Source organism: Drosophila miranda, chromosome 3 (genome assembly GCF_003369915.1).
Source record: "Drosophila miranda strain MSH22 chromosome 3, D.miranda_PacBio2.1, whole genome shotgun sequence".
NCBI lineage: Eukaryota > Metazoa > Arthropoda > Insecta > Diptera > Drosophilidae > Drosophila > Drosophila miranda.
In genome coordinates, this window is record NC_046676.1 from 16,318,335 (window position 1) to 16,330,745 (window position 12,411).

At 47.6% G+C, this 12,411-nt stretch overlaps 2 protein-coding genes across 20 annotated transcripts in view; one reads left to right on the forward strand and one right to left on the reverse strand.

The window, feature by feature from the left end:
* LOC108159163 (heterogeneous nuclear ribonucleoprotein L) overlaps positions 1-12,411 on the forward strand; it is a 98,662-nt gene that overhangs the window by 68,824 nt on the left and 17,427 nt on the right. For 10 of the 19 annotated variants that reach the window (XM_017292170.2, XM_017292171.2, XM_017292173.2 and 7 more), the window contains one exon: positions 9,852-9,899. The exons of 7 other annotated variants lie outside the window; for them this stretch is intronic. In XM_017292170.2, coding sequence (XP_017147659.1) covers positions 9,852-9,899 — 48 coding nt within the window. Of the gene's footprint in view, positions 1-8,829; positions 9,506-9,851; positions 9,900-12,411 lie in introns of those variants that run through there. 2 more of the 19 variants (XM_017292184.2, XM_017292185.2) reach the window with 2 other exon arrangements.
* Positions 2,784-4,100, reverse strand: LOC108159164 (pinin). The gene is made up of 2 exons (XM_017292189.2): positions 4,025-4,100; positions 2,784-3,965 (listed from the first exon to the last, which is right to left on the reverse strand). The coding sequence occupies exons 1-2, from the start codon at positions 4,031-4,033 to the stop codon at positions 2,844-2,846; spliced, it is 1,131 nt and encodes a 376-aa protein (XP_017147678.1). The 5' UTR covers positions 4,034-4,100; the 3' UTR covers positions 2,784-2,843.

Below are 12,411 nucleotides of genomic sequence, written 5' to 3' on the forward strand. Positions count from 1 at the left end.
CAATAAAGTGTTTTAGGAATTGAATGTTTTTTGCTGAATTTAATACAAATGCTTTGAGCATTTGATTCAATTGGTCTGAAAGCCTTTTAGCGATTGATTTTATTTAATGCTTGAAGATTTGCCCTTTCATTGGTTGAAAGGCTACTCAATACTCCAAGAGCCCCAGAAACGACAGCACATGATCATAATTAACACAGATATGTATGTTTATATCAATGATGAATGTAACCTCCTTTTCATGGGCAAATCCTCCTACCTTGTCATTCCTTCCTTTCTGCATTTCCACACTAATTTTCTCCATGTGGATTTGTGGGTCTTTCCTCGTTTGTGAGCCCGCAATTTGCATTCATTATGAGTGCATGCATTTGGCATCTCTGTTCGGTACTCGTACATATTTTGCCTGTTCTTGTGCTTTGTGGATTGACTGTTTCTGCAGCCAGAGGCTGTGATGATTTTCTCACCAAAGTCTGGGCATTTGGCTGGCATTTGTGGTGTTGATGATGCGGTAATTGTGCTGCAAGTGGCAGTTGGCCTCATGAATGGATCGGCATCAGTAATGTGATTGCTGGCCATTAGAGACTTGGACTATCCGTCGATTCTCGAAAACAGAGGGCCAGGGACTGCAGGATATTCCATTGGATTACTGCTTTACGTATGCGTGCAGTTCTGGCTCTGTTTCAGCATATCCTTTGGCAAGTAATGACCCAAAAATCTAAATTTCTCTTGCTACATTTGCTCCTGATGCTGGCCGCCGACGCCGAAGGGCAGATAGTATGCCAGAACAACCTCTGGGCCGCATTTACATACAACGTACAACATACATATATATCTGGCCTAATGCTATGCCCGAGGGGGTGGGATGGGGCCTGGGCTTGGGCTCCATCCCCGGGCATGACATACCATCCCCTGGCTGTGTGCCAGGGCAAAGTGCTGCTCCAGCAGGATACTCGCACGCAACAGAACGTTCCTCCAGCCTTCGTGTTTGCCCTTCGCCAATATTCAAAAACTGATTTTCATATGTCTTTCGAGTTTATTTGCGACCAGGCAGATTGTGGGTAGACACACGGCCCAGCCCAGCCCCGCCCTGCCCTGCCGCTGGGGCACTTGTCTCCAGCTCCGTATCTGTATCTGTGCCGTCAGCCTCTGCTGCTGCTCCTTCTGCTGCTGCTGCTGCTGCTGAGTCTTATCATCCCTCGCACACGCACCAAAGTTGGCCGAGTGTATGCGAATTTTTCCTTTCCCTCCAACTTTTTTTATTGGGTCTCGAATTAAATTCGCAGCACATTCACTTCCTCGCAAAAGGAAGGCGAGGCCCTGGACTGAGACTGGAAGGTTCCTGTGCAAGTTTTTTGAAAAGCGATTTCGAATGCAAATTTCATTGGGGGCCCCGTTCGTGTTCCCCCTCGGCATGTGTGCGCATGGAGATGGAGTTGGAGATTAAAATCAATTCAATTTGCAGCAGGCCAACAAAAGTGGTAATAATTTTTGTTCTTTGTTTTCCACGCACCCTGCGGAAGTTCACATTTTGTTGCCTTACATTCTTTTACTTAAAATAATGAGATTTTAAGCGAGAGAAAATTTGCGATGAGCCTTTGGCATCGACTTAAGCGATGTAGGGAAATGCGATTGGGGTTTTCCGGTACACGGCTGGAGCTGAAACGAAAGCCGAATCTAGAGCCCAACCAGCTGGCTCTTAATTGACTCATTTCTTAGCTCATTCGATTCCTTGCCAGACAGACTGCCTCTGCCTGCCTGCCGACAGTATATCACACGTTATGCACCATTAAGTGTTCATTTAATAGCGGGCCATTTATCAATTCCTCCGTCGATGCTGCCAAATGTTGAGGAAAACGCCAGGATGAGCTACCAGGACTGTTGGCTGTTCACAGTTGGCAGCAAAAATCATGAATAATGAAAACAGAAAGGTGGAAGGACGCAAGCGAGCAGGGAAGCCATCAGAGGCTGCGTTTGTCATAATAAAAGTAACTTCAAAATTGGACGGAAATATCTGAGCGAACATAAATCAATGTCCTTCTGTCCTCCATCTGGTGCGCATCCCGGCTCTGGCCAATCGGGCGCCTGATCTGCGCCAGGTACAGCACGGCGTATGCGTGATTTATTTTATGCCAGGCGTTGAAATTATGCTGGGAATATTTTCCAGGGGGTTGTCGTAATTAGTCAGACCCAAAAGCAATTGGCAGAGCGCAGCACAGCCCTCGGCGTATCCCGTGATTAGCCCCGCGCAAATGCAGGAGCTCCACGTCCACATGGAAGCCAGCTCCGCGGGGTGTTTATCCTGTGTTTAGTATTTACTCTACGCTCGTAAATTGTCAAACTTGTGTCAACTTCTGCTGGGAGTGTATCTCGCTGCGTGTCGCTGTGTCCTGTTTGCTTAGGCAGAGCGCACGGGTGGCAGGTGCGGTGCTGTTGCTCTTGCAAAACCCCCAACGGGCTGCCGCAATTTATTGCTGTCCTGTTCCCGGCCGCATCGAGATCCGCCTTTGGGGCAATCAAATACCAAAATGGCTTCGCTGCGCTTTGACATTTAATTGCGTCGTTCTCGGAATGGAATGTTTATGAAATATTTTTGCTCTACTTGTCACGGCTCTGCCCCAACACCCCCACCCCCACCCATACCCAGACCCTTACCGACACCCAAACCCACCATCTCGCCACCTCTCCTGCTTCTCTGCCATAGGTTCTCATTTGTTGCCGATTTTAATATACGGTCCTATCGAGGAGCATTCTGTGGCTATATCAGCGATCCCCCAATGCTAGCACAGTTTTCAATTTGCTGATTGACCTGTGGAGAGAAGGCCCACAAAGCCCCGCTCACATCAGGATTACTTTATTGAATGCAGCACTTGAGATTCGGCTGCTACTTTGGCTGTCTTGGGCTTTTTCCGACCGTTGCTGGTCTTGGTCCGGCGTTTGCCGTGCTTGGACCGACGGTGGCCGGGCTTGGCCCGACGCTTGCCGAGCCTGGCCTTGTTCCGGCGCAAGCCGTGCTTCAGCTTCCGGTTCTTGTGCTTTGACCTCCTGTGAAGGCGGGCGCGCGACCTGTAACTTTTGGCTCGACGCGACCGATATCTGGCGAGCGTCCGGCCATTCACATCGTAAGACTCCACTTCCTCCACAGATATCTCCTTATTGGCATCGTAGTGGTACGAATAGCACTTGACCTTCCCATTTTCGATCAGGCACAGCCAGCTGATGTCATGCCAATTCGCGGTTGACGCTGGAGAGTCTACCTCGCAAGCCTCTCCCTGGCAAGACTTACTCCCAGAGAGGTCGTAGTCCGAATTTGCGCCTGTTGGTTCAGGTTCAGGCTCCGGTTCAGGCTCCGGTTCAGGCTCAGGTTCTGGCTCAGGTTCTGGCTCAGGTTCTGGCTCAGGTTCTGGCTCAGGTTCTGGCTCAGGTTCTGGCTCAGGTTCTGGCTCAGGTTCTGGCTCAGGCTCTGGCTCAGGTTCAGGCTCAGGTTCAGGCTCCGGTTCAGGTTCAGTAGGAGGGACATACGGGGCTTCCGGGTCTGGTGTCGTTGGATCCTCCGTGGGTTGCGGAGCAAATGGTGGCCTGTTGACGGTACACCATACGTGCAGCTTGTCAATAATGTTCTGGATGGCACCACCGGCCAAGAGCTCCTTCATCACCAATTCACTGATGGAGGTCACCACATCCGTGCTCATCGGCTGATCTAGGCTGTGCTTTTCCACCTGCTTGAGGATCACCTTGGTGGCTCCCAAAATGGTTACCTCCATCAGCTCGTCCTTGGTAACTTCTGGCGCACACAGTTCCCCCGAGTGCTTAATAACATTAGGTTTCGGGATTGTCTCCACGTCGATTGGGGGGTCTACACCACCTTCATCTCGCCGTTGAATGCGAGTGCGACTACGGTGGCTTCCAGCCTCCACGTCCAGCAGTCCAGTTGTTGTGCCCACAAGGAGCAGCAGCCACAGAGATTGCTTCTGCAATGGAGATCATGTCACACAATCCTCTAGACAAGTACCTTTCCAATATATTTTACCATTTCCATTTACCAGTCCTCCTATGGCATTCACCTTCACGTTTGGAGTATAGAATGGAATTAGAAATGGAATGAATATTTGCTGTGCTGTTGACTGTATCGGTCTATGCTCCGATTCGATTCGTTGTGGAAAGAAACGCTTAGACACGCCTTAGGCTTACCTATAATCAAGCAAGCGTTGGGCATTTTGCGACTTACATAAGCCCCATAAGCAAATACTCCTGTGAGAGCGGTCACGGTCCCACTGCCACAATTACAGCACCCACCGGCAAACGATTATACAACGACTCCGATCCTCAAATGGCATTACACTTCCCAATCCGATCCGATCCGATCCGATCCCCCATTGGCTGGCATTGACCTTGCCTCGCACTTGAAAACCGGATGGCCGGAAAATGGCCATCATCCCCCACACAGAGCCAGACAACAGAGCGAACAAATTGGGGAGCAACACTCGATGCGAAATGCAATTAATGAAAACTGATAATTGAGGTGTCGGACTCTCTCCGCTTCTCTCCGGAGTCCAAACTGTATACATTTTCCATTTTCCCCACATATAGCACACGATATTCTATCTTTCTCCTTTTTGATTGCGTGTGGCTGTTTTCAATGAAATTCTTTAGAATGGAATTGTTTGGCGAATAAAATTGGCAAAAATATGCATATGGTTGCTCGCTGCTTCTCAATTGTGTCTCTCTGTCCCTCTTTCTCTCTGGTTTATTTGTTTACTTTTGGCTTGAGGCTGCTGGCAAATATTCGGGCACTTAAATCGCAATGATCTATGCTTAGTGTTCTATAAATGCACCTTCATCTCCGCATCTGTATCTGTATATAGCCGAATCGGATTCTGAATCAGAATCCCAATCCGAATCTGAATTTGTTTACGATATTTCAACGCTGCAGAGAGATCTTTTCTGTGCAATTTCATTGGCCGTGGCGTTGAAATCTGTCACGTAAATATGTCTATCCACGAGTATATATGTACATATGTAAACATATGTCTCTCTGAGGCATATTTCACATTCTGGCCCGGTGCTCGACAATTAATGCATTCATTTCCGCTGACAGAAAGATGACGGCCCGAATATTTATGTGCAGATTTATGTTCGCGGCTTATTAGATTATTAGATTATCTGCGGATTTGTACATTTGAAATAGCACCCATTTACCAAAGGCATGGGAACTCAATTAGTCGTCGCATTCTTGGAATAGTCCAGTCATACTTAGGATCGTTATATCTTCCGACTGCCCGACTACCAATGGCTTTCCTTGTTCTTTGTTCGGCGGAGTGGAAGAGGTTCATTTCATCAGTTTTGAATGCGCTTTCAAGGAGTTGTGGTTAAATCGAATTTCCATCTCTCCATCCACTTGTGCTCGCAATATTCCATTTTCCATTTCCCATTTCGCCAATTTTGCCATTTCGCTACACCGCATTACTGCTTTACTTCCTGTTGGCCACATTCTTCCTTCGAATCCCAGTGCCAGTGGCACTGCCACAGCCACAGCCAAAGCAACATGCGGCGGTTGGCAATTGTGCTCCAGTTTTGATGGCTCATGTTGGCCAAGAGCTATCAAATACGATGGTCAGGCACCATGTCCTCCCCAGTGTCTGGTGGCACGCGCAACTGCAGTTTGAAGCCAGAGCCAGAGGAAAACTTTCGCCGCAACAATGTTTCCCCACTCACGCACTCGTCTATACGTATGTGTAGCATTCGTATTGGCGCTGCTTCAATGGAAAACAAACAAATAAACGTCGCACTAGATGTGCCTCGACGGGTTTTCCGATGCTTACATAACGCGCTATGCTCCACGACGATCCGATACGATATGATAGCGACGATGGCCAATGGCCAATGGCCAATGGCTCCTGATGAGCGCGGTTCAATGGCTCCATGGCCACCACGCACATTCCGAAATTGATTTCGATTTCGTTCGATTTGCTTGCATCAGCATCAGCACCAGCACCAGCATCATCGTCAGAAAGGAAGAGAAACCGAATAGTAGAAAAGGCAGCGAAAAACACGTTGAGTTGGTGGAAACCGCCTTTGGCCGCCTGATTGTTGCTGTACCATTTCCTGGCCTAGCCTGGCCATGGACATTGTACTCCCCTCCAGCAACAGCAGAAGCATCAGCAACAAGATTGTAAAACTTGATTTTCAAGTTGTGCCATCGCCAGCGGAAAACGCATTTCCCAGCCAAATCGCCAGTTTCCCAGAGCTGTCGTCGTCCACTTTTGGACGTCGTCGTCGTGGCAGTCGCAGTCGCATGTTGCTCTAATTGCACGACAAACTCTCGGGCAACTTTCACACACTTTTGGCGCTGTCTTTGGAGGTGAAGCACCCGCATCTCCTTTCCGCGTCCCCCATTTATGTCCATAGTCGTCACATGTCAGGCAGAAAAGTGAAATTTTCTTTGCGGAAATTGTTGAGCCTCGGCCAGTACACATATTCGTACTCGCAGGAGGAAGTAGAGATGCGAAACGGTGTCGTTCTAGGCGGATTTCTATGATTTGCATTCAGTAATTAATATGTAGAATCTATGATATACGACACAGACACCGTGGGGATAGCCTCGAGATAGCCCCGAGAATGTGGACGAAATTTTAATGTAATTAATTTTAAACGCAGCCTCTGATGATTTTGTCTGCTTTGTGTCTTTATCTGTATGTGGTATGTAGGTATGGGTATGGTATGCCATAAATATGCCAGAATAACAATACACAAAGCTCTCCCCTCGCCTCTTCTCTTGTTCCCTCTGGGTCTTCCGACACCCGCTGACAGCAAAACCTAATAAGCATAATGAATGAATGAACGAAGGAGCAAATGAATGGGGGCAAGTGGCAACCAGCTGAGTTGCTGTTTTTCCTCAACGCGTTGAACTTGTGCTGTCACCTGTGAAGGCAACGATGGGGGAAATCCCCCAACCGCCACCGCCACGGCAGATCCCTCCCTGGTGGTGCTGTTGCTGAGGCTGATGCTGATGCTGATGGTGACCCTGGCAAATGTCTTGCAATCCACACCCAGAGTCTACTCTACTCGCATATGGCCACCAGAAGTGTCTGCTCTGTTTTGGCCTGTCCCGAACTGCTGTCGTTTGCTGTTGCTGGGTTTAATTAATTTCTATATTAGATACACTTCATTAAAAATGCCTGTTCTGTGTGTTTGTGTCCACTGTGCCATTGCATTGTCAAATGTGGGCCCATTGTTGTGTTCTATTCTTGGCAATCGAAAGGAATTCAATGATTGAGCAGCACAAATGCGGCTCGGATGCTGATGGGATCTGCAACAGAAATAGATGGCCGGCCCATGCATACCTAATGGCTTGTAAGAGATCTATGGTCGAAAGGCTCCAATTCCCATTCCCGTCCTTCCACCAGACAGTTGCATAATTCAGTAAATCTGTTAGTGCCCAAAACACTTGAGCCTTGAGCCCGAGTCAGTCGCGTCTTTCTGTCAACCCATTCGAAGCTTTGGCAGTGCCAGCAATTAACGCACTCTAACCCCAGGGCCAAGAGGACGGGGAATTGGGTCAAGTGGGGCTAAGAGCGAAGCTCGGTCCCTGCGCTTAGACTCGGCTAATGAAATGCACTTCTGCTCTCATTAGGCAATCCATTTTGCGATTCTACACGAGCGCTTTCCACCTCTCGAGAGTGATGGACTCGAAGCATACATACATACATATACATATGTAGGAGGGCACCAAATGGTTAAATTATTTCAATAAATGCTTCCATCAAAATGACAGCTTTCTCTAGGTAGCTGTCAGTTGTAGGTACATTTAAAGCATTTCATTTGGCTGGCATACACACAATGAAAGGGTTTTTTGTTGTCTTTTTCGTGTTTTGCCTAATGTGCCTTCCAGGCTGCCACTTAATGCAACTTTGATGTTTTTCTGGCCACGCACCGAGCAAGAAGTTGCTTCACCTGCTGCGGATTCTCCGAGAGGAAAATCCCTACAGCCAGTAAATAAAAACTTTTGCGGTTAAAGTTTTGTCCGCCGCCTTTGTTTGGGTTGCTGTTGCACCAAAAGTATTCGTCCCGGTCTCGCACTCATCCACAGCTTGCCGCATCCACCAAATGGACTTCTCATTCGTATGGCATTCCCTGGCACTTGCCACAATGGCCACGTTCCGCACTCACACACTGCCACTCACACGTACACGCACACATGCACACCGACAAAAGCCGAGGCAGACACAAATGCATTCCTTGTCGAGTCATTCTGGGTGCGCACTCTTCCAAGGCAGCGGGACAGAGGAACGAGGGGCTGCGTTTGCAACCGAGCGGGGTGTGGGGATGGCCACGCTACGGCTTTTTGGCAACAGCAACTTTTTTGCTTTGTCATGTGCCATATTTCTTTCTCGCCCGGCAACTGTGCCGCGGCGACAAAGTGTCTTTTGTTTAAGAACTGCAAATGGGGAAAACAGCTTTAAGGAATTTGCCCCTTCCACCAACAACACTCCAAATTAACTCTTTGTGACAGCAAACGGCAATGCCTCCTTGATATTCCTGCGATGGCCATCAATTTTCACGAATTTCCATTATTCACAACAACCTCCTTCGCTTTGCGACGAAAAGAGTTACCACCCCTCCGACCCGGCAACTTCTTCTTCGCTTTCTATCGAATGCGAGTATTACTGTCCCAGGCTGCATATCGATATTTACTTCACGATTGCTTTTGTCGGGAGGGGGGGCAGAACACATAGAACAGTTTCTAAATTTGATAAAACACATAGTAGGCCGGATTGGTTTTCTAGTCAAGGAAATACGAGCTCCGAAATCATTAGACTCCAAATCGTCGAGGTGAACGGATTAAAACAAAAAACTCGGAAAAAAAACGAAAGAAATAAAAAAAAAACCAAACAAAATCGAAAAAACCAACAAAAACCCGTAACGAAAAAATTTGTGTTGAGATTGTGTGAAACTTTTTTGCTGCTTTTTTTTTTCGGTTGATACTTTTTTGTAAAGTTTTTATTTTCGATCGCCGATTTTGCGGTCTTTTCGTTCTTTACGTTATTTTCTTTCGTTCGGCTTGCGTTTTTTGTGTCGGGAGTCATGAATAACCTGAACGCCAATGCCACTGCCTTCCTGTGGAAGTCCGCTCGGCCGCCGCAGCAAACTCCGCCGCTGCAGAAAACTCCGCCGCCGCAGCAGTCTCCGCCGCTGCCGCCGCAGGAGTCTTCGCCGCTGTCGCAGCCGCAGTCTCCGCCGCTGCAGCGGTCTCCGCCGCTGCCGCATCAGTCTGCGCCGCTGCCGGAGCCGCAGTCTCCGCCGCTGCAGCAGCCGCAACACGCGCAGCTGGTCCATGGCGCTTTTGGGCCGCAGCCGCGCAAGTTCGGCGGCAACAAGGGCAACTTCAACTACGTGCAGACCCACAGCCCCTTGATGGGCGGTGGCGGCGGGGGCTACATGGGGCCGTTTGCCTACCGCAAGCGGCACCCGATGAACCAGGCCTATAATGGCTGCGGTTACCACTCGAACGGTAAGCAAGTGGAAAGGGTGCAAAGGGGACACGCATACATCGACAAGTAAAATTTCGGTAGTCATGAGTTGGCAGAAAAAAGTGATGACATCATAGTCGTTGACAACTGTCAACTGTCAACTGTCAACTGACAGCTGACTGCCTGCCTCCAGTGTTGTACAATTCCCAGTTCACATTTTCCCCCGAGTCAACATTTGTCACTAAACACTGTTCAACACAGATGGAATTATTCAAATTGAATTCTTGTACTACTCACTCACTGTTCGAATTGTTAAATATTTTTGTGTGCCGCTGGCGACTGTTGCACAGATCATTAACTATATATTTTCTTACTTCTTACTTGCAGGTAAGTCGCTGTTTTCTATACCCGAAAATGTTGTTATGCTTGAGAGCCGTAAGTACATTTGAAACTACAACCGTTTACCAACACTAAACCAAAAACGATTCCCAGCACTGTAACACAAACACACACAGCTTTTACTGAACACGAATACAAGCACCGAAACCGACCACACATATACGAACCAGAAACACGACTGCAAAACCGAACACAAATCAAATTCGGACGTACGAATCAATCATTTTTCGCTCGGAAATTGGTCGGGGCGGCGGGGATGAAACGCAGTTTTTGATGAAATGCAAACTGTAAAATTAATTACCATCGGAATGGGGCAGCGGCGGCCCAAGTTCAATTACAAAATAATACAATGGCTCGGTGGCCGCGCTCGTGCAACAAAATAGATCAAAAGCGGCCTGCCTGGCCATATTTACATCTCAATGTGGAAAATATTTTGCGAGAGATTTATCAATTTCGGTTCTGTTTTTCAACCAAAATGCAATTTAAATTTTTTGTCTTGCATGAATTTTCAATTGCGTTTTCTCGCTGCGCGTATCTCCATTAACATTTCCATAAAGTGGGTAACGTGGATGACGTGAACAGACCAGCTGTATCTGGCAAGATTTTCACGTTTCCCCTTGACGTTTCCCCTTGACGTTTCGTTTATCGACGTTTTTTTGTTTTCTGCTTTTCCCATTGTCTTGTTATTGCCCGGCGATTTGCATAATTTTCAATGCGCGCAATTTTCATTGTAATCGACGAACCCGGTCGGGCAGGGGAGAAGTACGAGTCAAATCATTTCCCTGTGAGTGCGGGGGGTTGGGGTCCTTTGTTTTTAGTGCCCTCCACGAAGCTCCACGAGGGGCGTTTGTTGTGCATCCTTGCGGTAGAGCTGCCTGTGGCGATCTTTGGATCGATTCAAAGAGCCTTTTCAGAGAGTACTTTCCTAATATTGTCCCCACCTGCATCAATTGAAATTATGGCTCGTTTTCTTAATCGAGCAACAAGGCAGCAGATTATGACAACCCACCCACACCGTCAGAGAGTGTCATAAAAATATGAAATGGCCATTTGAATAATTTCTGCTCTCGGCAGAGCACACGACGAAGCCGAACAAATTTGCACCATAATTAAAATAAATGCTTTCAATGGCCAATAATTGCCAAATAAATTAATTTTAATTGCAGGGCGGCTGTCGGCTGTGGCGGTGGTGCGGGTGGCTAAAAATATATTTCAAAAGTGGCTAAAATAAAATGTTCGCATGGGCCTCCTCCTTCTTCGCCTTCTTCGACAGTGTGCGCATTTTATTTTTAAATATTCCGCTTCTGACTCTGTCCAATACGAGCCGTGCCACGCCCACGAGCAGCAGCAGCAGCAGCAGCATCGGAGGCAGCACCACTCGCAGCAGATGTCGTGCCGCACGACATAGTATTACACTTTTGTGGTATATTTGCAGGTGGCAGTATGATGGCAAAACACTTAAAAATACATAAAAATACCAATGGGGATGTACATATGTGTGTGTATGCATGTTATGCGAGGGGAGGGGGAAGCGTTTCACTTGACATATTTATGGCCCCTTGTCCCAAAGACTGTTTTCCATGGGATCAGCGGATCCGAGTCACTCAAAGATTTATGTGGGCGTTCATTAAACGCACATCCGTCCTCGGGCCATCCACATCCTCCTCCACATCCTCCTCCACATCCTCATCCACGGGCAAAGACGGCCAATCACTTAGTTAATACGACACACACTCCCTCGGAGTCATTTGGGAGCGAATGAATATTTGCATCAGTACTCATACTCATTCAAAGATATGGCGAAGCGAATGCTGCGATGGGGTGCTCGACTTGTTTGTTTGCATTTATCCCTGCGCTGGCCAACGCCGCTGTATGCCCAAAAAAAACACAGTCGGGTATACAAAATATAGTATGCATATGGCCTCTGGCCCGTGGAGTGGCTTAATTTCGTGGCATTACAACGGGGCTCCTCCTCCGCATTTTATTTATCTTCTGGCCCGATTGTTGTGCCTTACTTTTCCTGATTGACAGCGCATTTCGTTTGCTTTTCCCTTGCCTTTTCCCCATTTTCCCCAATATTTGTTCGCCTAATGCACTTTTTGATGGTTTCATTATTACTCTGTTCTGCGGTAGCCAAACTTAATTTAATTAACGTTTTTTTCGTAACATTTTCACCCATAAACATTTTGCTGTTTCGTGACTGTCGGGCCGTAAATCTAGATGTGCCAACCGACAAAAACACAGCATCTTTCCCACCATAAATTCTTGGTGAAATCCAATAACAATACCGGGAAAGCCGACGAGAGGGATTCGGAGATCGGGGTAGTCTGCACAACAAGAATAACCAGGCAACCAGGCAACCGCATCCCGAATGACCAAAAATATAAATTGTGTCGCTTGTAGTTTATGGTAATTCAATAAATTCAATAAATTGAAAATGACAAATTGTGTCATGTTGCGGTCATTGGATTGGCACGCCAGAAAAACCCACTCGAAGCCCAGCGGCTCTTGCGGGAATCGAATGCTGGGCATAATTAAATCCACGTCG